This window comes from Tauraco erythrolophus, chromosome 7 (genome assembly GCF_009769465.1).
Source record: "Tauraco erythrolophus isolate bTauEry1 chromosome 7, bTauEry1.pri, whole genome shotgun sequence".
Taxonomy (NCBI): domain Eukaryota; kingdom Metazoa; phylum Chordata; class Aves; order Musophagiformes; family Musophagidae; genus Tauraco; species Tauraco erythrolophus.
The window spans coordinates 9,197,684-9,224,533 of record NC_141471.1 but is presented as its reverse complement, the minus strand read 5'-3'; the positions used below and the strand labels follow the sequence as shown (position 1 = coordinate 9,224,533).

Sequence of the window (26,850 nt, the reverse complement as noted above, 5' to 3'; positions counted from 1 at the left end):
GCTTTTCTCTTGGTTTACAAAATTTCTTCATGCAATATAGTAAGAGGCTTTATTTGGTTTTAATGTGGAAACTGCTTAAAATACAACACTACCAAGCACTTTTCTCTACCAGCTCGCTCTCAGTTATTCAGACACCAAATTTCAATCAAGAAGTGATAACACTATTTATTTGTACCTCATCTATTACAGCTTCATTCTCGTGTTGCATTTTCTACAGGAGAACACCAACAATCACCCTTGTTTACAAGCAGTGAATGTTATGAGATTTAAGGAGGAGTGCTGTTACGTAACACTTGAATAAAGAACAGAAAAGCTCCTAAGCTGGACATGCAACTAGCCACGTAATAAACACAAGTACATACTCTACAAAGTTTCTCTCTTCGTGGTATTCTCATTTGGAGAGTGCAATAGTGGGCCTACCAACAAATGTAAATACGAAATAATAAAGAAATAAAAAGACGGTACTATTTTGGAAACAAGAAACCTGCGTCAATCTACAAGTCATGAGAGTAAAGCCAGAATGTAGATTAACTGAATAAAGATGTGGCCAAAACGTCTGAAACATGATGAACAAATTCTCTAAGAGCTCTATTAACAAAATCAATTAAAAATTTGCATTAATGTTATCTTTTGAATGAAAGTAATTTAATTCTGAATTGGACCAACTTAGAAATCATAATTATGACTGAACTTTCACTAGTTCCTACTCTAAAAGTGAAGCTGTGCTTTTTTAAAGCAGTAAGTTTGACAGTGAATCCCAGCTATGTACTTAATTTCCCAGACAGTGCAGTGCTTTCATCATCTCATACAGACTGTGGCTGCAGATAACACAAATGCATCAGTCTGCTTTCAAAACACCAGAAGGAAAGGGTATCTAGTCCAGTGAATGAATAAAAAGTGTTTAAGTGTTTCACAGTTCTTTGGAAGGGTAAATTTAACGCTTGGGAAGGAGGAAATAAACTATGTTAAGACATATTTGGTGTTAAGACATCACGCTTGCAACAGCGAAGACTGAACAATGCAGGTAGGTGGTCCCTTCTCAGTCCATCTCTCTCAACCTACTAAAGAATGCTGGTTTATTATAATAAGTTTCATACAGCTAGAGTATAACAGCACACCCATTTGTCAGAACTTCAGAGAAGAACGTTACTTTGTCTTTGAGGAATTAATTTCCTGATGAGTTAAAGCTCCAAAGAGGGAACACACTCTGACTACACTTCTCAGCAGGTAATCCATTCAATCCCATTTAATTAAGAACTGGAATAAAAGTAATATTAAAGCAGATTCCTGGTGGGGAAAGGAAAAAATCCCATATCAAAAACTTGCTGCAAATTAATAACAAGTATTATATCACTGTTCTAGGCTATAACTAGCAAACGTACACTTGACAGTTTTTGGCATAAGCTTTCTTCTTGCAAAGTAACTCATTCTTTTCCCTAATCAAAGAATAAAGATAAACACAGACATTTCAGTCCCAGTACAACTTCTTTCAAAACAACAATCAAACCAACCTTTGCCTAGAAGGAAAGCGAGGCACCACAGCTACTGGGAGATTTAACAGTAACTCAGTATTACTATCAGTCTCCTATCCAAAAGGGCCCCTGAAGTTTCTAATGTTGAAGCTAAGATTAAGTATGGACGTTTTGAGGTCTCCCTTATGAGGGAGAGGATCTGATGCATCTGACAATACAGAAGCTATCACAATTCATCTTATACAAAGAGTAATACCATCAATAATTCAACATTGGCAAAGTTGCATGATTTCTTACCCAGCACCACAGACAATTCTACAAATTCAAATTCAGAAACAACTACTTATTTTAAGTTTCCATTAAATTCACAACATACCTCTTCTGATTCATTTGTCATTGCCTGGGATTCTTCCAGCTCCTCATCAGCTGTATATTCTTCTTGTTCTTCCATTGCTTGCTGATTATATGATTGCATGTAATCCTCATCCTGAAGCAATAACATAAGAAGGTGAAAAGACATAGGCCAATTTTACATAATCACAAACTCATTAAGAGATGGAATCTGTATGCATTGTTACTGTTTCCAGAACTGGAACAGAAGTATTCTATCAGAACTGTCAATTTTAAGTGACATATCATATAAAGTATAATTAGCAGAGCTTTTAACTAGACAATAATTTCAATATTATCAAAAACATAACCAAAAAGTTTTAATTCAGATCCCAGCAATGTCATCATAAAGATCTCATCTACTCCTGTTTCCCTGCTCTACTTCTGTACTTCTACATGCTTTGATTACAAATTCATGAGGCAAATACTGCAGTACATTCTCACCAAAGGAAACATGCATCTATAGCACATATACATTAACATCAGATTTTACCACATCAAAAACATAAACGTTCTTAAAACACTCTACAAGTGCTGACATATGAACAGGTTCAAATCTGAACAGTTATGAATGACAGCAAAACCTTTCCTAAGTAAGTTTGCTTGTATTTTAAAACACCTCACTGATCACATACGGTTTTAATTAAGATCAAATAATTTCAGTAGCAATTAAAGTCAGTGCATGTTCTCTAATACATTGCTTAAATTATATTGAATTATGCAGGTGACATTTTCTGAACTAACCTCCAATCTCTTTATTCAGGTTTAGACAGTTCTCAGTTACAAAAAGGATGAACGAGCAGGACATCAATCACTTTGGGATATTAGCACCTTAAAGATGTCTTTAGCAGGTCAATAATCTTTTCACCTTCGAAGGACTTTATCAGATCTTGTCTAAAGCCTGGATAAAAGCTTTTGCATTAAGTACTTCTAACAATTGGCAGTGTATCTCCACCACACAAAGCTGTTTTCCTCCTTAAGGATACAATCCTCAAGGTCATGATTCTCAACTGCCTTCCAGCATGACAAAGGAGCATTACCTACCGCCAAACAAGCTGTCAACACAAACTTTGTCACAGCCTAGATAAAGAAACTGGCAGACAGTGATAATAGGTCTAATTTCCCCTCCTCCCCAGGGAGGTAAACAGATTTCAAATCAGTCTAAAACCCTGTGCACGTGAAGTAATGTTATCTTTGAAGATACAATAGAAATAAACTCACTGGAAATTCATCTAGGGGTTCATTGATTTCAAGGTCTAGCACTTCATCTTCTTCTCCAGGTTCTTCCCCATATTCTATTTGGTCTTCTGTCAGTTCAGGATCATTGCCTTCATAATGTCCTTCCTCTGCATACTCTGAAGCATATACTTCAGGTGCTTCAGATTTGTCATAAACAATTTCATCTTCCCCTTGGTCATACTCAGACTCATGTTCTATTGATTGATCGTTGATCGTTTCAGAGAGTTCGTATGACGAAAGCATGCCAGATGTAGCACTGAGGCTAACCGTAACGCCTTGAGAACTATGGTACAGGGGGAAAAAAAAAGGAGAGGTTGAAGCATAACAGTCAACTACTCAAAAGTTTAGTAAAACAAAGCCAACGAATACAAATTCTCTAAGTTGGACAAAATTATACCTCACACACTGCTTGACTCCACGCCATATTGTCATAATACATACTGTACTGCAGCTTATCACCAGCTGCAGGCTATTTGACCAGAGGAATCAAACCAACCAGATGGTTTAGCAGGTCAAACTGGCAAAAGTCCTGCTTGGTAACCAAAGCAGACTGGATCCGATTTTAATTCCAAGACTAACAAAAAAATACACAGAATTATTGTAACTGCATCTGTTTTCCTAATCTTTCAAAATAAGCTAGCAAATAATTTATTAAATGCATTAACAACATTCCTTCTTGATTATCCTGAATTTAAACTTACACTTTTATGACAAATCTAACATTCTACTCAAAATAACATAAAATATATAGTTGAGAACTGCTGTTAAATGCCTAAGACATTCTGAATCAGTTACAGTATTGGCACAGACACTGGGGAAAAAAAATCAATATAAAAACTGGAAAGATTATAATCTGGAGGAAAAGCAAAACTCAGAATGTACTGTTTACAACAGCTAGTGTCATCAACACATAAAAGAGTGACTAACAAACGGCAAACCAGTTATAAAAGCAGCAGGGGGAAGCTCTGATTGATTTGAGGGCTCTAGGTAGAAAGAAAACAAAAGTTGTTGGTTTTTAATTACATTCCTATCATTCACTATTTTTGTAAGTTTGGCGGAACGAGATCCAGGCAGCTTTTAGCTATTTGCGTCTATCAGACAGGGAAGATTTATCATGAAAACCAAGACATTTTGCAGGATTATCATTATCCTCCCAAATAGAGAGGCACAAATGAGTTTGAATGGAAATAGAGGGAGAGGGAAAAGGAGGGGAGCAAGGCACTCGCTCCCTGGCAATAAAACTGCTAAAAATGCAAGCCTTGTCTACGAAAACCTGCTTCCAGTGAGCACTATTATCACACTTCAAACACTTTCTCATCACTAGCGCAGTCACACAAACATCCGTGCAGCCCAGGGCTCGCAAGGAGGAAATCTAGAGAAAAAACAGCAAGGACTGTAACCAGGATTTCCCGTTCTGAAGGGAACAGTCCACTTTTCATTCCTGCAGGGAGGAAAACAGTAGCCAGAGAGGCTGACGGTCACCCTTATGAATCCAACCCAGGGACAAGACTCATTATCCTAATTCCAGCCAAGGATAGAAAGGATATCTCAGGGCAAAATATACATGCTTTTTTTACATATACATATGTATGTTTGTGTGTGTATTTATATATTCATATCCCTTCAGACGACATGCCTTCATAGCACGCAGCAAGTAAAGGAAAAGCTGCCAAAACACACAGGCCATTAAAAGCAGCAGTAGCACTGCATCACTTCTGCATCGCAAACATCTTCATTCAGTCTAGGTTGAAGAGTAAAAATGTCAAGACACTCATTTTGACTCATAATGCTCACAATTCAGTTGTGAAGCTGTATCACTACAGAGTATTCACAGGGCAGGATCCTCAGCAAACTCCCACAGAAGTACCTGCTCAAGTCTATAAACTCTGTACAAAATTTTCTGCTGTGTGACTGTACACAAATATTTAAGCCGCAAATCGAGCTGTACAAACTATGAAGCTCTCCTCCTCAGGGTCTTAGGAGGTAAGACGTATTTTTAGAAGAAAGATGGCAGAAAAGGACTTTACAGGAGAAGGAAGCCTACAACGACACCAAGGCAGCACACAACAGGAGCTCTGTTAAGTATTTATAAATAATTCTAAGTAGGAGATGACGCGTTCTCCTCTTTATAAGCATTTTTAATAGATTTAATAATCAATAATTTAATAATTAATTAATAGATTAATAGACCCTCCTCTGAACATGCTCCAAGAGACATAGATCTGTTGGAGCGTGTTCAGAGGAGGGCCACAAAGATGATCCAGGGGCTGAAGCACCTCTGCTACGAGGACAGGTTGCGGGAGCTGGGATTGTTCAGCCTTGAAAAGAGAAGACTTCGGGGGAACCTAATAGCTGCCTTCCAATACCTGAAGGGAACCTACAGGAAGGCTGGGGAGGGACTTTTTACAAGAGTGTCCACTGACAGGACAAGGGGAAACGGGTTTAAGTTGAAGGAGAACAGATTTAGATTAGATCTTAGGAAGAAATTCTTCAGTAGGAGGGTGGTAAGACTTTGGAATAAATTGCCCGGAGAAGTTGTGGATGCCCCTTCCCTGGAGGTGTTCAAGGCCAGGTTGGACAGAGCCTTGAGTAGCCTGATCTAGTTGAGAGGCGACCCTGCCCATGACAGGGAGGTTGGATTAGATGATCTCTAAGGTCCCTTCCAGCCTGTGCCATTCTATGATTCTACGATTTGAGTTAAATTTATTAGATTCAAATAGATAAAAAATCATTTTACCAAAATGCTAACAATGCTACTGAACACATTATATATACATCATTAAGTAGCTGGCTAGATAAAAAGCTTAACTATTTTAAGTATATACCAGTAACTTCAGTTTAGCAGTTATTAGTTATCAGGAGTAGTAGTCATTAACAGCTTAGAATTATCCAAAACATGAGATTTAGAAAAGAGATACCCAAAGTCTTGTTCCTCTTCATTGTCACTTTGCAGAAGATCATCATTCAGCTCTTCATCCGACAAGTCTGACTGATTCTAAGTTTCAGAAAAAGTGAATCATGAACATAAAACAGATACAAATTTTTCAACTAGGTACTGAAACTACTGAAACTTCTGAACACTAAGTATTTTTTATGAGGAACACATCCCAGACTAAGACCATACGAAATTACCTAATTTGATGAGAAAAAAATATGCTACTCAAGACAACAAATCTGAAAACAGTTGTTTTACAGTATCACGGAAATTTACAAAACTCTAATTTGCCTAGTTATCAACACTTTTCACTGATCCAGTCCCACATATAGCCAAAAATGACAACTCATTTAAGTGATATCAGGAAGGAAGAAAGGTTAGCTCTAGTGCTCTGATTTAACTACCTTGTGACCTTAATGCATTAGGTAAGTCAAGAAAAACCACTAAGTCACTGCAGTTTCTAGAGAGCAGAGATACTTAGACTGGAAGAAAGAATATAGCGATATGAAGAAAACTGAAAAAACATAACTAGTTTGTAAGTGAAGAAAAATAATTGAAGAAAACATCATGCCTTTTCTGAACTCCTCCCCATTTGTCTATCAAAATTTCGGTTGTTTCTTTTTTTTTTTTCTAATAATTACTCACTAGGAAGAGATAACTGCAGTTTTGCTCAGCAACATTATTTCCATCCCCTAAAGTAATAGGGGCAGAAAGGTTATACAAGGGTAGATTTATCTAAAAGTACTGGGATGAGATTAAGTAGAAGCAAGTTTAGCCTAAATAGCTCAGGGAAAACTTCCTGAGAAATCTATTATTCCTCCACCATATGAGTCCATACCCACAGATACTGCTCAGAGTCCTGTAACATGGAAAACTGAAAATGAGAATAGAAAAAAACCAAGAACACATAGTACATTGGAGAAATCTGGTATTGGTTAGTATTCATACAGATAATTTTATTTTTTTTAAGATAAGTAAGTAGCTTTATCAACTCATGTTTCAACTTCAAAGATGTATGCCATGTTAACTGCTTATATTTTTATAACTGCATAACACACACCTGCAATCCCTATCCTCCTAGAATTTTATTTTTTAAACCAGTACATGAGATAAAGAAACTTGATATCTTTAATAGGAATTACTTATAGAATAATTTCAAGAAGCTAACTTCCAACATTTAGAGTGTGATGATAAAAAATTAAACCAATTAAAACTCAGCTTTTACCAGATCTGGGTTTCTTAAAGAACCCATTCACCTCCAACCAAAACTTTAAAAACTATTTTCTAAACTAATTTATTTAGCAGATAAAGTGGAGAAAGAGGAACTAGCCAGTTTTGATTTTCCAAACAGAAGTCCTGTCTTCTGCAGATATCTGGCAAATCCAAACATACACCTGAGTTCTTTTCATAGAGTTCAATTTTGGAAAAAGGTGTCAAGAGTGAAGAGCGCACAGCAGATATGGGGGCACTTGTTTATGTTCTCCAGTGCTAGCTGCTCCCATATTCTTCCCTCACCACAGGAGGAGAAATCCTCTGCCTACTCATTAGACAAAGCAGTAGTGGATTATGTGCAGTGAGTGGACCTTTAATAGACATTACTGATTGCTTTTTTTATTTACTCTCTGGTAAATACTGCTGGTATTTTGATGAGTAGCTTTTAATAGCCAGCACACTGGCAGCTGAAGTGAATTCTCCAGAATGCTAATCAGCACTCAGTGGGCATAACTGTTTTTTTTATTATTATTTCGGGTTTGAGTTTTTTTAATTGTTAAGTCAATATGAGCTACAGCAAAATCGATTTTGCAAACCATCTCCTTTTTGAACAGTGTGCTGTCAGAAGAAACACTACCTCAGAAAAAAATTTTTCTAAAAGTTTTATTTTTAAAAGCCACACTTGGAGGTACTTGACAAAAGGAAACAGAGCTCTGGGTGCCAAGCACTCTGGCAACAGGACAGATTGCAGGTACCTGAGGCTGTCAGGCTTTGGGGAGGTGTATTAATATATGTATTAAAATACATAAAAGGCATTACCAAACAACTGAAGTGGGTAAGTTGAACAACATTTACTTTATAACATCTGTAACAGTTCACTTTAATGCACATCTCTCACCTTTTTGCCAGTTAGCAAATCCTCTCCAAGCAAGTCATCATCAAGTTCACTGGAAAACATGAACAAATTTAAGAAGCTGAACCTTAAAAAACAGAAACGAACACCATATAGAGCACGTGCCTTTAACATGAGGAGAGCAGTCAATGAGTCTGCACAAAGCTTTCTTTTCAGCAAGCATTCGGCAAGTTGAAAAAGGAGATATATATTTTTAAGGAAAGCATTTTCATATGCTTTCCTTTCCCTATTCCTCCAACTATATCACAGCACACAGACCCAAAGTGCAGGCATTTAAACCGCAGTTAGCTAGGACCCCACTCTAGACCCTTCACTTCAAGGCCATTTGGGCATATTGTCCAAACTGCTGTTTCCCACCTCTTCAGGGAAGAAGCAAGTGAGACAGCCATGTCCTGTGGGCAAGAGTGTCAGCAGGCCACCATATGGCCCAAGCTGCACTTCAGCAAGGAGGCACAGGGAGCCCAGGGGGCTTGGGAGCCACTCCAGCCTAGGTCTTTCATAAATGCTTTATTCCCTCCTCCTCAAGCTGAAAGTAGGGTCAAACAGGCTTTTGTAAGATGACAAAAATCACATTCATGTCTCATCATCTTGATAAACATGGCTTAAGAATTCAGGAAGTATAGAAATAACGGGCTTACAAAACTTCTGCCACCACATAGCATCTGTCCCATAAAGAGGATGCAACACAAAGAACTACAGTCCAGACTAGCTAAACTTTAGGACAACTGCTTACTCTCATTCTTCCTTCAGTGAAAGAACTATCTAGTGACAGGGATAAATGGATTCCCCCTTCCATAATAAACACTCAATAACCCCACCATAAGAGAGACATAGATCTGTTGAAGCGTGTTCAGAGGAGGACCACAAAGATGATCCAGGGGCTGGAGCACCTCTGCTACGAGGACAGGTTGCGGAAGCTGGGATTGTTCAGCCTTGAAAAGAGAAGACTTCGGGGGAACCAAGGCCAGGTTGGACAGAGCCTTGAGTAGCCTGATTTAGTCGAGACGTGTCCCTGCCCATGACAGGGAGGTTGGATTAGATGATCTCTAAGGTCCCTTCCAGCCTGTGTCATTCTATGATGAATATGACAAATGCCCACATTAGAACATGTATGTCCTAATACTAAAATGAGATGCCAATTATTTGAAATATGAGCTGTAATTCAAGAATGTAAACCTATTTCTACTTGCGCACCTTAAAAAAAAATCAAACAAGAAAAAAAAAACAAAAAAAAAAACCTATGCCTTAAACACTACATAAAAATCGAATATCTCAAAGTGAGACTGCGCTATATGAAATGAATGGGAATATGTATAATAGCTCCTTACACCTATATAGGAAATACTTGAAAATAGGGCAGCCAATGCCAAGACATAAATCAGTGCTAAAAGCTGTTTTTCCAGATGGATACGTCTCTTTCAGAGCTGGTTACTGTACGGATAACACGGGGGACGGAGGAGGATAAAAATCTTGTGGGCTAGAAGAGAACAGATGATACCCCAAATCAGCCCTAAATAGGACTTCATCATCAGCACACAGTATTTGTCCATAGTTACTGATCCCATACAGTTCCAGGAGTGACTGAACATCAACAAACAGCGATTGTTTTGTGCTCACTGCAATATTAAACAAAAACTAGGACATAAGACATATCATACATTCCAAAGAGCAAACTGACTAGAATTTCAGCACTTTATTTCAGATATAGAAAACTCCACGTAACAGAAACAGTTTCAGAAGAACTGAGTCAAAACTGAAGTAGGAAAAAGTCACTAATCTCTTCAGCTGCCAGTAATCTGACAAATGCAACAAAGGGTTTGAAAATATTTCCCAGCACTATGGCCCACCACTGACAGCTCTTTATAAAAATGCACTACACAAATTCCAAAAGACAGCAAGAATGTATGTTATAGCAAAGACAAAAAACAAGTTCAGGTAGAAAGAAATTCAGATCACAAAGAAATGGAAAATAAAGAGGAAGATTAATTAGCTGAACATAGTTAGGGCTATTCAACACATTGCTAAAAAACATCCTCTACGTGATTCTTAAAAAAAATATTAAACATTTGGTCAATAGAAGTAATTGCATACCTATTTTTAAAAGTTTTGGCTTACTATTTGACAGTCAAAAAACTAGCACTAGCACATAAATGAAGCTCATAACAGAAACAAAAGCATTTCACAGAATGCCCCTCAAAGCCTACTAAAATATTCAACGTCATTCAATATTTTCATTGATAAACTAAAAGAAGAAAAATCACCATTGGTAACTTTTTGAATAAACAAAGTAACAGCAAAAAGCCTGCACTGTAAAGCAGAACTATCTCAAGCTTCTTTTAAAACAGCCGTATCTGAAGTTATCTATGAGAAAGAGGAGGGACTAGAATTGCCAGATCTGACTATTTTAGGAAAAAAAAAAAAAGATACTAAAAGATCCTAGCATAGCTGAGAAAAACAGACAAAAATGAATGGTTGCAATCTGATACCACGCAAAGCCACATAAAATAAATTAAACTGGAATACAAGTACACATCTGTGATAGCGAGGGTGAGTTGCCTTTGGAACAATCATCAAGATACAAAGGTCTTTCCAAAACCACAATTCTAGGAAATTAGGGTTAAAATAATCTAACAGTTCACTGCTCTCACAAGAGACAGATCCATTTCGTCCCCTTCCTCAACTCCTAATACTCAACATTATCCTCACTGAATAAATTCAGCTACCTAAATGAGGAAGAGAAAAAAATAAAGACAGATACCAAAAAGTGGAAAGTCTTCTGCCAGTGTAGAGAAATGAATAATCTCAGAGAAGGGTCAGAACAAGTGCATTTCAGCAAGAGCTGACTACTAAATTAGCCCTCTCATTTCACAGGATAGCACTAGAACTGCATGTTTTTCCCAAACTCAAGCTTTGGGCTACTCAGAGATAAACATATAAACTAACAGACTGTGATAAAGACGTCACACCAGCCCTTTCTGGCCTCCAATTTCATGAGCGTGCCTCATTAAACATGAGCAAGGACAAGTGTTTCAGGAAAAGAATTTATAAAAAAAGTAATGGGAAAAATTCTCCAAGAACAATGTTACACTTGTACTCTCAAATAACGGGGGCCTTCCAACTCTCAGTTATCACCCTCCAGTATTAAGAGAAAGGAGAGGGGCCTGGAAATTCGAAATTATTTAAATGACTGGGGGATGGGACTCAGTTAAGTAGCAACACAGTACCAGTTGATGGTCTATCAAGATGTATGACTAACAGCATAACCCCTTCATCCTCCCCCACAGAAAAAGTGCTTTCGGTTGAAAAAAAAACGCATGAAGGACTGAAAAAAAAACCCAGTCTACTGTGTTCATTCAGCCTTTTTCCATCTTCTAGAAACTCTGTCCTATACTGAATTAGGCTAGTAGTTAAAAAAATCCGAGCAATTAAATTAGGCATTTATAACTGCCCAGACAACCACAGAGCTTAACGCTTACAAAGACAGCTTGCAATCTAAAGAGAATTAATAATAATGAAAAATAATAATAATAAATATTCTAACACATGCAAATAATATTCTATTACAGTTGTAAAAAAAAAATTTTCTGAAACAATCAGCAAGATGAAACTCTGGGCTCTCCAGCACTGTACCTGAAACCACTTCCCTTACAATTTTACTAAAGAATAAACCACATGATTTTTTCTCGTCTATCTTAAATTATATGCAGCTAATAATAAACACATAAACGAAAAATTTTTCTAAAACTGAATCCTTGTGTGCTTCAAAGTCTCAGCTTAGTGAAGATACCCTATAACCTTTCTCAAGTCCTATAAAAATAGCTCTGCCACAGGGAGTTTACCATGGGCAATAAGCTTACAACTTCCCATACAACAGCTGTTTCACTCTTCCAAATTTTCTGAAGTGGTAAGAGTAGGACAGCTAAAAACAAATACGACCAGCCAGCATCTAAGAGCCCACCTATTCATATCATGAAATCAGCAAAGGCAAAAAGTTCAGAAAAATATTCTAATACGAAGCAGTTTGCCTGCAACATTGGCTCCAGTATTTCCGGGCTGTTCTGTGTTGCCTCCAGCTCTGGGGCTGGGGACAGCCCCGTACAGTGACCCAGCCTGAACAACTTATTTTATTTACACTCTCGAACCAGATCAGCTCCATGATGCAGTTCATCATCCAACCCACAAACAGCTGTGCTGGCATGACAGAGAGGTCATCCCTCACCAGCGTACAGCAAAACACCCTCCACACTGAAGCAATTCTCCAAATTCCTTACTCACTCTTACTCACTTCCTAGAGCAATGAAAACTACTCACTTGACCTGGCAGAAAAGCACAGAAGAGGAAACTAATCCCTCTGGAATGACAACAAATGTAGAGTAGCTGATTCACTCTAAGAGCTCAGCTCAGTGGAAAACTACTTAGGGTAAAATTTGTTTACTATAATCACTTGAATGATTATTAGAAAAGACAAAAAACTATTTGGAATGGGTTTTTTCTCCTTTTTACAGTGAAAACCACTGGCAAAGTCTGAACAAGTCTCCCTGTTACTAAAAAGGAAAAATAAAAAGCAAGCCCACAAAAAAGTGAAAACTTTTCTCCCAGAAAGAATAGACAAGTCTACCCAGCAGCTTGATTCAAGTATTTCCCAGCTAGAGTGCCTTCACATAAAAGAACATGCTTTTATTCTCCCCAAAAATAACCAAGTTCATACATACTTCTAAATATTCACAACAGTCATATTTTTCAATAGAAGCCTGTATCTAAACTCCATTACTTTCCCCCAACATAAAACCAAAGCAGCACTTTGACATTTAAACATCTAGGTAAAAAAAAAGTTAGGTTGGGTGAATTCAAGCACTAGCAAAAATCTATTTAAACCATTGAGATGTACTAAATATTTAAAGGGAAAACCAGGACATTAATTGCAAAGTTAATTACACACCACAAACAGTTTGCATTTATCCAATTTTAAATGGTATCTCTTCATAGTGCTTTCTATTCCTCAAAGCAAGTACATGTTTGGCACAGTCTAGCATCGGCTGACACACACATAACAACCAACTTCTTCATCAGTACCTACATGTGCGCTACTCTCAGCGTCACAATACAAAATGCCAGGATGGGAAAACAGAGCAATGGTATTCAGCATACAGAAACTGAACACGAACTGAACTCTACTTACCTGTCCCAGTCATCATCTCCAGCTCTTCTTCTCCAAGACCTTTCTGCACCAGGCTTATCAAACTGATCAAAGTCATCATCTGTAAAGAAGGTGAATGCATTAAATAATTCTTACTGACATGAAAGGTTTCTGAAGCAACAACCTACATGTGATTTTTAGGGGGGATGTTGTTTTTAGAAGATGCAAAAATATTTTTTTCTACTTTCCATTTTAACATGAGGAAAACCAGTAAATACCAACATGCTTCAATAATTAAAAAAAAAAACCCGCAATGTACTATATAACTTCCCCTCTTCTCACTATTGAGGTAAGGATGGTCAGAGGAAAGCTGTGCATGAGATAAATCACTGGAAAACCTTCCCGACGAAGGTCATCCCAGAGATAAGAGCTCCCCAAAAATGCATGAAACTGAGGCGTAATGAAAGTGAAGAGAACAATATCCGCCAGATCTTGGTTTGCCTGGGGGGCCACAAGATCATCTACCCACACTGAGCCTGCAAAGGCCCTTTGAAAATTGGGGTAAACCTCAGGACAGCACAAGGCAGGACAGTACCAAAACCCGAAACAGAAGAGGGAAGTCAGGTGTCGTATACCATCAATGATCTCAACTGGGGCATTAAAAATACAGGAAGTCATTGAAGCAGGTTACCTGCGTACCTAAGCATGCACATGCCTTCCAAGACAAAACTGGTGCTCCATACACTTCTCTCACCAGGTACACCCACTTTAGTCTATCAAATCACAAATACTCTGGCATAGCTTAGTTTGCAAATCACAACTTTGCTGTTTAGAAATATTAAAAAATCCATTTATCTGCAAAAGAAATGCAAAGCTCATCTGCTCTGTTCAGACACCCAGATGTCCTGTCATTTGTAAACTGGATGCACATAACTTCAGAAATACTAAACACTCTCCCATCCTGCTGCTACAGCCCAACAGAGAACACACACCTGGATTTAGTGTCTTTTCACATATTTTAATGGCTTTTGTAAGAGCCAAACAAGTGGGCAAATAGAAGTTATGCTCAACACCTGGGGAAACTGGCTGCAGTTTAATGGTCTGCAAAATACAGGAGGTTGAGCAATCCAGTCCTTACAGTCTGAACTGTGAACACTAAGATGCCATATATCCCCCGTCATTCTCCTGACTCTATTTTCACTAACTCTTTGATGAAGCACGATGTTAAGGATCAACTGCTTTTTTGCATTTGTTTGTTTTTAATGAACCTTCAAAACCAAGTCTGTCTTCAGCTCTTTAAACTCAAGCCAGTATCCTTTAGTGAATATTCTCCACATTAAACAACAAATCTATTCACTTCTTACTTCATATAATTAAAATACAGGTATAAGAAGTTTAAAAGGAGGTAAAAACATTAAAAAGAAAATTCAGTTTTTGCAATGTCACTAAATTAAGAGTTTTTAAACTAGAATTTTCAATCATAAATAGCTATGAAAATAAGATTGCTCAGTACGATGCAATGCAAGTCAAGCGTGGAAACTCTTTTGTTTTGAAAGAGTAGGTAAAAGCAATTCCCCTTGCTCAGGTTCCCCCCTTTACTCCCTACAGATACTTTCATCTTTTAGCTAATCTTCTACACGTAAACTAATTTACAGGGGCTAACACCACTGAAACGAACAGTTGTTTTACATTTCTCTGCTCAAACATCTATATGTTGCAACCTCCTTCAATTTCAATTCCTATTGCACTCACAGGGGAAAGTCAGACAGATATCCAAGCATTTACTATCTTCCTCTTGAACATTAAATTATGCAATCTTGTGGTCTCCGAAAAAAATGCCACCTTGCTCTCCTTATGGTCATTCAAAACCATGCTGCAGTGATTATCCTAATGCATTCTGATTTTAAGGGCACAAATATCCTGCACTGTCACTGTTCTTACAGCTGGATTGCCGTAATCCACTGACTTGATGTAATCATCTCTGAAGATAATTAATTTATTATTTTTAAGATAATGCAACTGGGTTTGGAGCAACCTAAATTGTAAGTGTCCACACATTGACTAACTCAGCTCAAGACATCGACTACCATCAGGAAGACAGTAACTTCTTTTTAAGCCATGCCTGCTTGATTGCAAGATAACATATTTTTCATTGCAGGCACTACTTCTAGAACCACAGAGAGCTGTATTATAAACCAACACCACTTGAAGACAAGATCTTAGCTCTTCAGCACACAATTCTTAAACAGATGGACCTTTGCATCAGCCAGGTTTAAATTTAGACAACACAAAGTTACGTGCAAAACCCTTTTTCTCTGTTGAGATCTCTCTACAGCAAAAAAGAAAAAAGAAACACTCTTCATAGTACTTTTCCAGGCCAGATATTCAAATTTCACACTCATAAAAGTGCTTCAATCTAGTATTACTGCTAATGAAGAAACAATATCAAGTGTCCAAGTTCCTGCCAAGTTTCTAGTGTAGACCTGGACTCCCACGCACCAACATCATGAACCACCACTCTCCAGCTCTTCCAACCTCTACACATTTCTCATATCCTATTCCTTATTTATGAGCAACCCCTACCAAAATCCAAAGCTGAATTATATACACGCAAAGCCCTCTTCACAAGTCCCCTCTAGCAGGATGCACAAAAAAGCCTCAAAAGAGACTGGTCCATCTGTGCACAGTGACCACGGATTAAAAAGAACTGCTCCACATACATCCCCATCACCTCCCTGTTCTTATCTCTTCTCTCCCTGTCTCATCACACGCTTATGATACAAAGATCTTTGGGACAAAAGAAGTCAGTTTTTCTTTTTTATGCTTACTTGTTATGTGGCAGCCGACATTGACCATAAGTTGGCGTTACAGATGATGCCATTTTAACATGAAGTGTTGTCAGAGCCCAAAGCAGATTGCAGCCCTCCTTTAGAAAAGGAGATCACAAGAGTCACACATCTATGAAGAGCATTCATTGCCAGCTTCATGATTTGTGAGATAGCAAGAACTGAATTGGACACAGGCCTTACACCTGCAATGCAACGTGATACCTAGCAAACCTCAGTGAGGCATCACTTTTTTCCATTTCTGAAACTACACACGTTTTCATTTTTCTTCTACTTGTGTGCGCAATAACACTGGAAAACACCAGTAAACAACAGTCAGCATAACATTTATGCATGTTTCTCCTTAAGAAACTCTTGTAAGTCAATGCTTGTATCATGTGGTTAAGTGCCTGTGAAACATTAACTTGTACAGAAAGAGGAACGCTCAGCATCAGCAGAGCACAAAACCACTGAGAGCAACAGCCAAAGGTTGTTTTATTTTATAATTCTCAGTACTACTGTGTGAGAGGTGAGGAGAGAAGGAAAAAAGGGACGGGGGAATCCATGAACATAAGCTCTTTAAGCAGGAAAACATCCATTGTAGGAGTCGGAAGAAGTTTTGTATTTCTTCTAGCAGCATCAGTGCAGCCTAGAAAGGCAGCAACAGTTGCTATGTACGACTAAGACACGCAAGGCAATGGCTGCGGCTCCTCGATTCAATCCAAGGCTCTCATGGCAAAGCTCACCAAGATGCATGCACATTAGCTGGGTATCAACTGGAAGATCCCAACAGGTGAGCACTGAACATACGTAGCCCCCTCTCTAACTTCCAGGCAGCACTAGGAGGAAAAAACAAACTAAGACCAATCAAATACAAAAAAAGCACTAAATGAACAAGTAAGCAGGACAGGCCAGTTATACAGGAAAATAAAAGAAATAATCCACCATTTAGCAATTTTCTTAGAGCTGCAGTGACAGAGAATTTGCAGGATGCTGCAGAGACTAACACTGGCTATTTCGTTAGACCAGCCTACTTTGCAATGCTGTGGCCCTCTGTGAACCGGAATAAGCAAAGACAGCCAAACACACTAGGTTCCCCACACTAGAAGGTTCCCATTTGCTTTATGCTTAACCTGATGCAGCACCAGCAGTGCCATAAGCAGTTCTATATAGCTTATTTTTTATTTTTATGACTTATACCCAGAACTGTTATCTTTTTCCCTGCTTAACAAGAACAGATCATCCACACTAGAAATGCACAAAATAAAAGCCTCATTTCCTCTTTGGCTATGCTAATGGTGGTTTCTAAGTCTTTGGACACCCTTTCAATAAAACCTTCACAATCATTTTTCTATGTAAAATGGAAGTCCTAAGCTACCCACTCAAGTCTCACACGCGTAGGAGGTGAATCAGCAGGAACACTGCAGAGCTCTTAACGTCTTAAAATGGTACCAACACGGCCTAAAAAGGTAGTCCCACATAGCAACTGTTGCTAAGATGGAGTATTTTACAGCAATGAGATGGCCAAGACTTCTTAACTAGGAAAAAACATTTGATGACTGCATCATTCGTCTTCATAGAAATACTCTTGTACGCTTTCTGGAATACTAACAACATGCTGTCTCATAAACCTTAACAGTTCAAAATTTTGTATTTGTGTTTGCCTCAATATTACGCTATCATGGATAGCAAACACATTGTTTGCTTCAGGCATTGAAAAAGCATCAAAGATTTCTCCTTATCCAAAACAAGATGGAGGTGCCACAATTATTGAATAGTTCAAAGGATGAAAAAGTATTGTGCGCTATTAACCTAACAGGTCTTTTAATACAGTAACTAAGCTGCACTGCTTTTGGGCAGAACGGGTAAGGGAGCTATTAAAAAAAAAAAAAGAAAAATGAAAACTAGAGGAAAAAAGTAATTTACCACGTGAAAAAAATGCCACTTCTCTATGCTTAGATTTAATGTTGAACATAAGTCCATCTTGATCTATCCCATTCCCCAGTACCACATTTAAAACACTCAACATGACAACTTGACAGCGTCTCAAGCACAAATCTCTAGATTAAAGACAGCTTACCAGCTTATCTTTATGTTATATTTTATTTCTACAGAATATTTTTCTTCATATTTCATTGCAAAATGTTACATAACACATTGGTATCGTAAAGCCCCAATTTTCAGGATCTGAGTGTACCATTTATAAAAAGACCTTTGTTTCCGCTCAACAGTGAACTGAATTTCAGTATCTCTTGCTACGCGATACAGAAGAACAACAGGTTTCATGAGAACAGCCATGCCTAAAACACAGGATGGCAATGTAACTGCACTGTTAACACCAGCTAAATGAAAACTTCTGGTAACAAATCACAAAGGCATCTAACAGTGAAAGCACAAGGTCAACAGGAACTCCTGAACCTGAGTCTGTGCTGTAAACCGAACACGTTACGAAGCACACTACGAATCCAGTCTCATTGGTTACAGATAACCAAGCTCTCTACCCCATCATCAAAATCACATTCACTCCTACTACTGCATTACACACAAGAACACACACACACAAATACACCACACTCAAACACAAACAGTTTATTTATCTGTTCAGGGCTAGACATTACGAAGTCTTTATATTGGTAAACAATTACTCATAGAAGCCTTAAGTGTTCAGTGACTAAATATTTATACCAATGTAACAATTGCATAACATGTCCCTCAACTAGTGTATTTCATGTTTTCTTTCCAAATTATTCCTATAGGATAGTGTTTAGCTGTCTCAAAGAAATAAAGTAGAAAAATTAATATCTACAGGAGAGAAGATGTTTTCGCCTTCTCAAAAATATTTTTTTTTTTTAGAGAGTTTGTCATGATGCAAAGCAAGTCACCAGCATTAAGAACAGAACTGATTATGATATACTGCCAAGGAAGGAAGTTCTCTTTCTAATCACTGTTTGAAAGAAACAATACCTTTTTTAATTTATTTAATTTATATTAAAAGTAAAATAAATACATCTAAACTCCAAACCACAAAAAGACATTTCCAACATCTGCTTGGATTTGGAAATTATTTGCTTTGGAAAAACGTTTTAAAAGCGTCATAGGCCTTGCCTCACAAACACGCTGAACAGTGAACGAAGATCAAGAGTTTAAATGAAATCCACATGAACTTGGTTCCCAAACAGCTTTGGACACTGATGAGAAACTGCAACTCTCCAGAAACTCTCCAGCACCTTTCACAGCCACCAAACATTACAGTTAGGCTGAGCTTGCATTACAAAAGAATATAACGCAGGATCAAGCCTGTTACTTACTTGGAGGTTTTTTTTGGTCAAGTCAGTGACAATCATCATCTTAAATGATTCTAGACAACAAGTTTCATGTGACCTAAAATCTGAGATTTAGTATTTGCTGTAATAAAGCACGGTTTGGCTTTTGTAAAGACAAGCAATACGAAGGCTATGTTTAATTTAGATGACCTGAAATGACAGAACATTCAGAAGTCTGCCTTTCAGTGAAAACTTGTCAAAGAAGCATAAAGAAATTAAAAATTGCTATGCTTTAAAGCAAATCTGCCTGCCACAAGCTCATTCAAGTAGTAATGTTTTTTCTGGCAATAGCCCTTAGCTGGTACAATAGCCCATGATCATGTATTTCTATTTAATGAACTGTAAACTCTATAGGCCTTGGACACTCAGAGGACTTTAAGTTTGTGCACATTCCAGCATAACTCTTAAGTTACAGTGATGAGTTGCATCAGTCCACCTAGTAAAGCAGGATGCAGTACCCACAGAGACCAAAACACAGCCAGCACTCCAGCCACTTTCATCTAGGCACAAATGCAGAATCTATTTCCAGTCCCCATATGCTGCTGTCGAATAGCCTGAAGCACAACAAATTCAACTGAATTTGTCAGACTGGAGCATTTTTACCACATTTGTGAATTAGATAGTGACCCAACACAGAGAGAGGTGCTTGCTGTGCTAGCAGTAAGAGCTTTTTTCCAATTTTTATCAACAGTTTCAGAAAAGGTTTTTAAAGCCACTACATCACTGAGAGCACAACAGCAGCCTCCAGATTAGTTAAAATGAATTTAAACTGACGACAGTTAAAACTGAAGGAATAATATAACAGGATCAGAGGTAGAGAAACATCCATTCAGCTACTCCTAGTACAGGACTTCCAGCATGAATATGGGGTAGACACCTTCAGATGGGGCCCACTTCAGCTCCTCCTCTGCCCCATCCCCTGTCATGGTTCACATCCCAAGGATGTCTACAATCAAAGTCTTCTAGACCCCTGAAGTTCTTCAGAAGTGAATGAATCTGAAAGGAAGAAAACTTAAAATCGTTTTCCCTTACTTCAGTATGGCAGACAATCGAGATTAGAAGTGCTTCCTGCTTTGTTTTAGCGATGGTTTGTGGTTTACTCTGCAACCATATCTCCCTAAATGAGGTTACTGCAATAAATTTAGAGCTAGATTTTAAATATCAAGAAAAAAATTCAGCATCTATACAACATGGTTATTATGTTATGCTATAAGCAGATGATCACTAATCACAGAACAGCCCAAGTTGGAAGGGATCTCAACTGACCATCTGGTCCAACCTTTCATGAAAAAGGGAGCCTAGATGAGATAGATCATCACCCTGTCCAATCACATCTTGAAAGCCTCAAGTGATGGGGACTCCATCATGGTCTTCAGTAGGTTGTTCCAGTGATTAATTGTTCTCATTGTAAAAAAAAAAAAAAAAAAGCCTTTCTTATATTGAGGGAAGCCTCTCCTGGTGCAACTTGTAGCCGTTACTCTTGTCATCTTCATGTGGCTCTTTGTGAAGAGAGGGCCTTTGTCCTCTTTGTAGCTGCCCTTCAAATAAGATGATTTTACACAACATTCAACATGTTTGCTCTGGTTCCATTTTTATACAAAAGTTTGAACCAAAATTTGGGAACCATTGTCTTAACCATATCAATACACTAATGAAGTAATATGGAGCTGTGAATCCCATCCAGAGACCTCACAAATCACCACCTGAAAACTTCCCAGTTTACATTTGTGAAACCTATCACTGAAAGAGCTTTTACTTCATCTTTAGAAAGCTTAGCTGTATCAACACAAGTATCCGGTCACAAAAGTACATACGAATACTTTATTCTTATGAATCGAGCCAGTATTTTCCCAAAAGTCTTAAAAAATTGTACATGACCAATGAGTCCACACATGCTGTCCAACAGACAAATCACCTTCCTTTCACACCATCAAATATATTTAAATTTTCAGCCGACATCACCATTTCACATTTCATTTCTCAGCCTTGCATCATATCCTTACAGAATATTTAAACTTTAATCTGCACCTTCAAAGTCAAAACTACCTCACTTCGTCAACTGTTACCCTGCAATGCCACCAAATTAACGCTCCATTTATTTTTCCAAGACCTATTTTGTACTACTTCGCCAATCATTAGAGCCTTTTTCCTACAAAAACACAAGGGTACTGTTATCTCCATATTTTATAGCCTTTCCCTCATTCCAAAAATTAAAAAAAAAATCCAACCAATTCCTACAGTTAAAACTTTAATTGACCAAAAACATTTGAGCCAAACAACCACTTAGTCCTGGGCTTTTTACCCTGTGTGCCTTCTTTCCCATTGGTTACCATTATTGACTTGGGATAGTAGTCCCTTTCCAAAAAGAGTTGCATATATCATTCCTGTAAGTTCTAGGCTTTTTCCACTAGGTTTTAAAAGTGTATTTAACTTCTACCAAGAGTTTTCCTTGATGTTTTCATACGGATATAAACGCGTGACACCTCTAGGTTTCTTCATTGAGGCAAGTGCTGCACAGCCATCACCTAGACTAAACAAACACTGGGGCAAGGATCATATTTAATTGGCCACTATTTATTGATAAGCACAGGGTTTAACGCTGAACAAACAACTGCTTGTGCCCACTTAGTACAAAGGGATCCTGATTCACAGTTAGACACAAATGGTACTCCACAACAACAAAAAAAAATAGTCTTAAAACTGCAATTTCGCCACTTCATTGGACGCTGTCTATTGCACAGACATTTGTAAAGCACACTCATTCAACTTGCAGTAGAGTTCTAAACACAACTAAAATGCTTCAAAAGCGACACTTTCTTTAAATTACTCTGTCCTCATAATACTAGGGAAAAAACTTCCAGAGATAGAACATGCATGCCAAGTTAACTTCCACATCACAAATAACTGATCTGAACCACAGAAACTAGCACAAAGATTTCTGTAAAATAACTTAAGCATTGCAACATATTTAATATCATTAAAACAACGCCCAAAATATCCAAAAATTTACTGTTTTACCAATCAGTGCTGTCCTTCCTAGCTTTCTTCCCAAACCCCTCAACTCCTAAATCTGGGCATTTCTTTGTAACATTTACCTTCATTAGGAAATATAATTTGTGTTTGCATACTCTGTTACCAATTAAGGTAGCAATGGCAAACAGTCTGACCACTTAGGTGAGTGATCACAAAGACAAGCCACGCTCTTCTCCGTGACATCTAATTACAGAAAAAACACTGACTAAAAACATCACAAACTTTTGTACAAAGACAAGTGGGTCAACCGACAACTCTGATGGGTCTTTATGAAAACTGCTATTCCTAGTTAAAGTAAGGCCCACAGCACCAGAAACAAACATGTTCTTTTAACTGTATCTGTCCTGAACACTCCAGTGTGACCCTCTGCAAGTCTTTCTTTTAATCACTCAATCAAATGGTCTCATAGTTTGCCGATGACACGAAGTTGTGTGGTGCCGTGGACTCACTTGAGGGAAGAGATGCCATACAGAGGGACCTTGACAGGCTTGAGAAATGGGCCAGTGCAAACTGCATGAGCTTCAACAGTCAAAATGCAAGGTCCTTCACCTGGGTTGGGCCAATCCTAGGCACAAATACAAACTGGGCACAGAGTGTGTTGAGAGTAGCCCTGAAGAGAAGGATTTGGGGGTATTTATAGATGAGAAGCTCAACGTGAGCCGGCAGGGCGCTCATGCAGCCCAGAAGGCCAACCGCATCCTGGGATGTATCAAGAGAAGCGTGGTCAGCAGGTCAAGAGAGGTGATTCTCCCCCTCTACTCTGCTCTTGTGAGACCCCACCTCGAATACTGTGTCCAGTTCTGGTGTCCCCACCATAAGAGAGACATAGATTTGTTGGAGCGTATTCAGAGAAGGGCCACAAAGATGATCCAGGGGCTGGAGCACCTCTGCTACGAGGACAGGTTGCGGGAGCTGGGATTGTTCAGCCTTGAAAAGAGAAGACTTTGGGGGGGACCTAATACTTGCCTTCCAATACCTGAAGGGAACCTACAGGAAGGCTGGGGAGGGACTTTCTACAAGAGTGTCCACTGATAGGACAAGGGGAAATGGGTTTAAGTTGAAGGAGAACAGATTTAGATTAGATCTTAGGAAGAAATTCTTCAGCAGGAGGGTGTTAAGACTTTGGAATAAATTGCCCAGAGAAGTTGTGGATGCCCCCTCTCTGGAGGTGTTCGAGGCCAGGTTGGACAGAGCCTTGAGTAGCCTGATCTAGTTGAGAGGCGTCCCTGCCCATGACAGGGAGGTTGGATTAGATGATCTCTGAGGTCCCTTCCAGCCTGTGCCATTCTATGATTCCATGATTCTATGATTTTAAAATTTGGTTAATATACCAATCAGAACAACAGCGGGTCTTGACTTGTCATTTAAAATGCTGTGAGAAGTGTCTTTAGTCAGGAAGAGCAACCAGTGGCATGCCTGAGAGTCCCATGGTCAAGCACTGACTTCATTTTACACTTTCCAAGTAAGACCTCCTGCTTCTGGGCAGTCTGTAAAACAAATTATAACTACTACTCTCCAGATGAGAGGTTAAGTTATTCAAACAGGTCACATACTGTAGCTGTAAAAAATATCAGAATTAATGTCTCTAAATAAACACATCCGTTCCACCTGGAGGTCCTGCATCAGCCGTGAGCGATGACGCTGTTGCCCCTTCTCTTGCCCCGGCCAAGGGGGAGACAAATCCTATCACCGCACGGCGCCGACACCCATTAGCAGCAGAGACGCCCCTGAGGCCCTGCAGTACCACGGCAGCTCCTGCCTGCATCCCTGAGCAAGCGAAACTCGCCGCCTCTGCTCAGGCGGGAGGCAGAGAGCGGGCGGGGGCGGCGGCGCCGCCGCCCCGGGAAGGCCCCGTGGCTCCCCTCAGCCCCGCCGGCCGCCCCGCCCCAGCCAGGCCCGCGCCGCGGCAGCAGCCGGCCCCGCTGCCCCGGGCGAGGCCCCAGAGCCCCGCGTTCCCCACCCGCCCCCAGACGAAGCCCCTGAGGCTCACGGCACTCACCTGCACCTCCTCCCAGGGCGGCAGCCATGGCTCTTCGACCTGCCCAGGCGGCGGCGGCTCCCGGCAGCGACCCCGTGCCGCCCCCAGGAGCGGCGGGGAGCGGGGGAACGGGAAAAGGCTCGGATTCAGCGCCCGGCGGCTCCCCCTCCCGCCGCCCCTCCACACGCACCCACGGCAGGAGAACAACAAACTACCACAACATGGCGGCCGCCGCCACCACCACCGCCGCCGTCACAGTCGCCGCCGCCCCCGCGCTGCATCATGGGACGGCGGAGGACCGGTCCCTCCCTGGAAGGGGGGGCGGGCAGCGGGCGCCGCTGGTTGGTTAGTCAGGGCCCGGGCGCGCCGCGCGCCGGCCTGCGTCAGCGCACCCTGCGCATGCGCCCAGCGGCCTCCCTGCCCCGGCCGGGTGGCTGGGCGGCAGTGCGCATGTGCCGCTGCGTGGCACGTGTCACCGCGGAGGGGCGTGGATACGCGTGCGCGCGGGCACCGTGCGGGGGTGGCGCGTGGTGCGCGGGGTCCGTGCGGGCGGGCCGTGGTGCGCGGGACCGGCCACCCCCCCCGCAGGGCAGCGAGGCCGCCGCCCTGAGGGGGACAGCCGGCCGGCCTGGCTGCGTGCAGCGGCGGCCTGGCCCGCTGCGGTGCCGTTACCTGGCCGGCACAAATGGTGGGGAGTGGAAACGGGACAAGCGCTGCTTTTCAGCGGTCCGACACCTCCCTGGGGAGGCTCTGTAGGTGTTTCTTCTGGAAGCGGGAGGCTGCTCACACTGCCTCCGAAATGCCCAGCTCACACCGGGTTGCGTTGAGGCGTAAGTTGGTCGTAGGTCCAGCTTGAACCCCCAAGTTGACAATCCGAGGGCTGGAGCACCTCTGCTATGGAGACAGGCTGAGAGAGTTGGGGCTGTTCAACCTGGAGAAGAGAAGGCTCCGGGCTGATCTTATAGCAGCCTTCCAGTACTTAAAGTGGGCCTACAGGAAAGCTGGAGAGGGACTTTACAAGGGCATGTAGTGATAGGACAAGGGGCAATGGCTTTAAACTGAAAGAGGGCAGATTTAGATTAGATCTAAGGAAGAAATTCTTCACTCAGAGGGTGGTGAGGCACTGGCACAGGTTGCCCAGAGAAGCTGTGGCTGCCCCATCCCTGGAAGTGTTCAAGGCCAGGCTGGATGAGGCTTTGAGCAACCTGGTGTAGTGGAAGGTGCCCCTGCCCGTGGCAGGGGGGTTGGAACTAGATGATCTTCGAGGTCCTTTCCAGCCCAAACCATTCTATGATTCTAAGTTCAGCTGCCTCTTGTGTGGGGGGAAAAAAACCAAACATGAGTTAATGGGATTAAAATACACCATGAAAGGGATGGTTTGGGCTAGGTTAGGTCTGTGGTCCTCTATCTTGTAAGGCTTGAGTGTGCAGGGGAGTTAACGCATAAACTAAAACAGTTCAGGCTCTGTAGTTGTTGCTGCTCCACTCAAACCTCACCTGGGTACATACTTTATGGGCTCACTGACAGAATGTGCTAAATCCAGTTTCGCTGCAGGCTACGAGGAGTCCTTGTCTGCCAGCCCTTACTCAGCGCTTCCCTCCTGGCTGCTTAGCTGTATGCCCCCCTCTCCTTTCACAGGACCTAGTGGTCATGTGGCTGCAGAGTAGATCAGTTTGGATCGCTGCTCCCACAGAAAAGTAATTCACCAAAAAGAGTTTTCCTTTTGAGTTACTTCCCGACTTTTCCTAGTTTTAACGGGGGAACTGGGATTTGTGGCATTCTGGACAGAGTGAGTTAAACACAGTATAAAATTGTGCCTTGATAGAAACAAACTTTTAGGTTACACTGCTTGTAAAGAAGCCAAATCTGATCTAAAACAGTTTAATGGAGCCTGCTAGAACAAGACTAGTTCAAGTAAACGTCAAAGCTTTCCCAGGTGGACAAGTCCTCATGGAAATAATTAACAATGTTAGTATTTAAATTATCGGCGTTATCTGATTAAACCCTTGCTATGAGAATAGGGAAGTTCTCATGTCACTTTGTTCCTGGCTCCCTGCAGACTTCTCTCTGCATTGCATTTGGTCTCATTTTTTAGGTTTTCTTCGCAACTGTACAGTTGGAGATTTATTCTTTACATATTCCTACAAACTCTTAGCCAAATTCTGACTTTAGGAAGTAGACCATCAGTAGGCAATGCTTGCTGATAATTTAATACATGGTCCATCAGTCCAGCTCTGATTGCCTGATGTGGAGGCAGTAAGTGAAGTGAATACTCCTACTATCAATGGTAAAAAACCATGCTGATTTCAGTGGGGCCAGGATTTCAGCATTTGCTCCTTGGTATTGATCTTTCTTTTGGGTAGCTGGTTTGCAACACAAAAGGATTTCCTGGC

The 26,850-nt window shown here is 40.5% G+C and overlaps 1 protein-coding gene across 1 annotated transcript in view; it reads right to left on the bottom strand.

Annotated features, from left to right (window-relative positions):
- The window catches only part of RBM33 (RNA binding motif protein 33), a 106,670-nt gene extending 82,087 nt beyond the window's left edge, over positions 1–24,583 (bottom strand). Inside the window, exons 1-6 of the mRNA XM_086614997.1 lie at positions 24,479–24,583; positions 13,341–13,419; positions 8,147–8,195; positions 6,020–6,096; positions 3,084–3,384; positions 1,849–1,959 (exon numbers count right to left, since the gene is read on the bottom strand). Of these exons, the coding sequence (XP_086471123.1) occupies positions 1,849–1,959; positions 3,084–3,384; positions 6,020–6,096; positions 8,147–8,195; positions 13,341–13,419; positions 24,479–24,506 (645 nt within the window). The 5' untranslated portion in view covers positions 24,507–24,583. The remainder of the gene's footprint in view (positions 1–1,848; positions 1,960–3,083; positions 3,385–6,019; positions 6,097–8,146; positions 8,196–13,340; positions 13,420–24,478) is intronic.
- Between the last annotated feature and the right edge of the window lie 2,267 nt (positions 24,584–26,850).